The sequence below is a fragment of the Nanorana parkeri genome, unplaced genomic scaffold, assembly GCF_000935625.1.
Source record: "Nanorana parkeri isolate BGI_ZX_2015 unplaced genomic scaffold, ASM93562v1 scaffold655, whole genome shotgun sequence".
In the NCBI taxonomy this organism is placed as follows: domain Eukaryota; kingdom Metazoa; phylum Chordata; class Amphibia; order Anura; family Dicroglossidae; genus Nanorana; species Nanorana parkeri.
In genome coordinates, this window is record NW_017306923.1 from 132,334 (window position 1) to 134,290 (window position 1,957).

At 46.2% G+C, this 1,957-nt stretch overlaps 1 protein-coding gene across 4 annotated transcripts in view; it reads right to left on the reverse strand.

The window, feature by feature from the left end:
• MDGA1 (MAM domain containing glycosylphosphatidylinositol anchor 1) overlaps positions 1-1,957 on the reverse strand; it is a 235,469-nt gene that overhangs the window by 112,812 nt on the left and 120,700 nt on the right. For all 4 annotated transcript variants that reach the window (XM_018563338.1, XM_018563337.1, XM_018563336.1 and 1 more), the window contains exon 5: positions 79-211. In XM_018563338.1, coding sequence (XP_018418840.1) covers positions 79-211 — 133 coding nt within the window. The remainder of the gene's footprint in view (positions 1-78; positions 212-1,957) is intronic.

Sequence of the window (1,957 nt, forward strand, 5' to 3'; positions counted from 1 at the left end):
TCGCAGCCATTACCAATTTTCACATCTAAGAAAATGACTTATTAAGGCAAGTTAGGGGTCTGCGGTCATCGCACTCACCTGTCTTGTTAGTGAGTCGGAAAGTGATGGATTTATCGGGGATCCCGCAAACATTCCGCACGGACACTTGACACGTATAATTGGCGTAGTCTTGAGGGCGTAGGTTCTTCAGCTTCAGCACTTTAGTTTCACCCTGAGCAACCAGAAAACACTGTTGTGAGATGCCCCCCTCTTGTATCAGTATGTGCTTATATTAAAACAATTGGGTAAAACATGTTCTTTAATAAGGAATTGTAATAGATCGGTATGAGATCAATTAAACTATAAATGATAAAGATCATCCCCATGATAATATAAGATATGATTCATCTTTATAAAGTGGCTGGCCCAATGGAGAAGATTGTCTGAAATACTAATTATTTATTAATTACAGGTATTTATAAAGTGCTGACAATTTACACAGTGCTTTACATAGCGGACATTCACATTCACTGTTGGATGGTCATATTTAGACACTCAGGAACAGGAAAGTGGAAGCAAGTCTATCAAAACTGGTACAAAAATGTCTATATGACCATATATCTACCGTATTTTTCGCTCCATAAGACGCACTTAAGGGGGGCAAAAATGTCTGTGCGTCTTATGGAGCGAATCCCTATCACCCGACACCCGGGGCATGCAGTTTCGGGCGCCAGGCGAGTAGTTTTTTTGTACATTCAGCCCTGCTCCAGACAAGCAGAGCTGAATGTACAGTGGGAGCCGCTGCTCGTTTAATACAAGTGATCTAATCAGACCACTTGTATCAAATCGAGCAGCGGCGGCGATCATGTCCAGGGCCCCCCCGCCGTGGTTTTCGGGGTCCCCTGCTCCTCTGGCATAGGAGCTCACCATAGAGCCCGTAGAGCAGATGAAGAAGTTCGTTCTTCGTCTGCTCTGTGTTATCACTGAGAACGTTGCGCTGTAATCACAGCGCCACCTGTCTCAGCGGTCACTAACTGCAGCTGTCAGAACCCTACCCTCCCTGCGTCCTATGGTCAGGTGCGCATTATGGAGCGCAAAATACGGTATTTCTGTGACTTCAAGTAGGCTTTAAGACCAGGCCAGCAGATAATTTTAATTGTTGCTGCTTAGTATGCGTTTGTGTCACCTCCAGCGCAATAAAGGACTTTCTTAGCACATCAGAGCCTGGGATCCTAAATATAGACAGAGCATTAGCCTTCCATCCAAGACATAACAAATCAATTACTGATCTTGCCTGTGCCAAGGCTCCCGGAGCCTCTCCTACCATGGGAACATAGCAAATCAATTACATTTTGCTTTTATTGCCGCATTAGCCCACACTTTGACCTTGCATTAACAATTCGTCCCGAGCCATTTGCGAAGCCGCCTTGGTGTGGAGAGCAGGAGAGAAGAGCCCCCCCCCCCCGGGACTTGGTTGGGAGAGCGGGGGGGAACCCCCCCCCCCCCCGGGTCACGACAGGCCGTCGTGTAAAAACAGGCATTATATAACCTTTTTTTATTCCCACCCGGAGCTGGGCTGCCCAGTAATAATGACAGAGATAATATAATTAAAGTGCAGAGCGTCTCGTAAAACTCACTGCTGGCTGACTGATGAGATTTGGGGGCGGCCCCTACGGGACTCTGTGACATATTATTAGTCCTGGCACTTCTCATCCGCTAGCGACCTAGTTATTATCAGGGCTGGCGCTGATCCGTGGCGTTCGACCTGCGCCATTACCAGATAGGAGGGCTGTTAAAGGAGAACCGCTTGCAGAACGCAAATTCTGTGATGACGATGTAATTTGACTGCCTCATGACCCCTGTAAGGGTTCGGGGTTGACATGTTCTCATTTTAAAATCATGTTTATATCTGATTAGCGGAAACGGATTAGTATTGATTCTATGTTTGTAATACATTTGGCTTTATGTATGTAAGGGA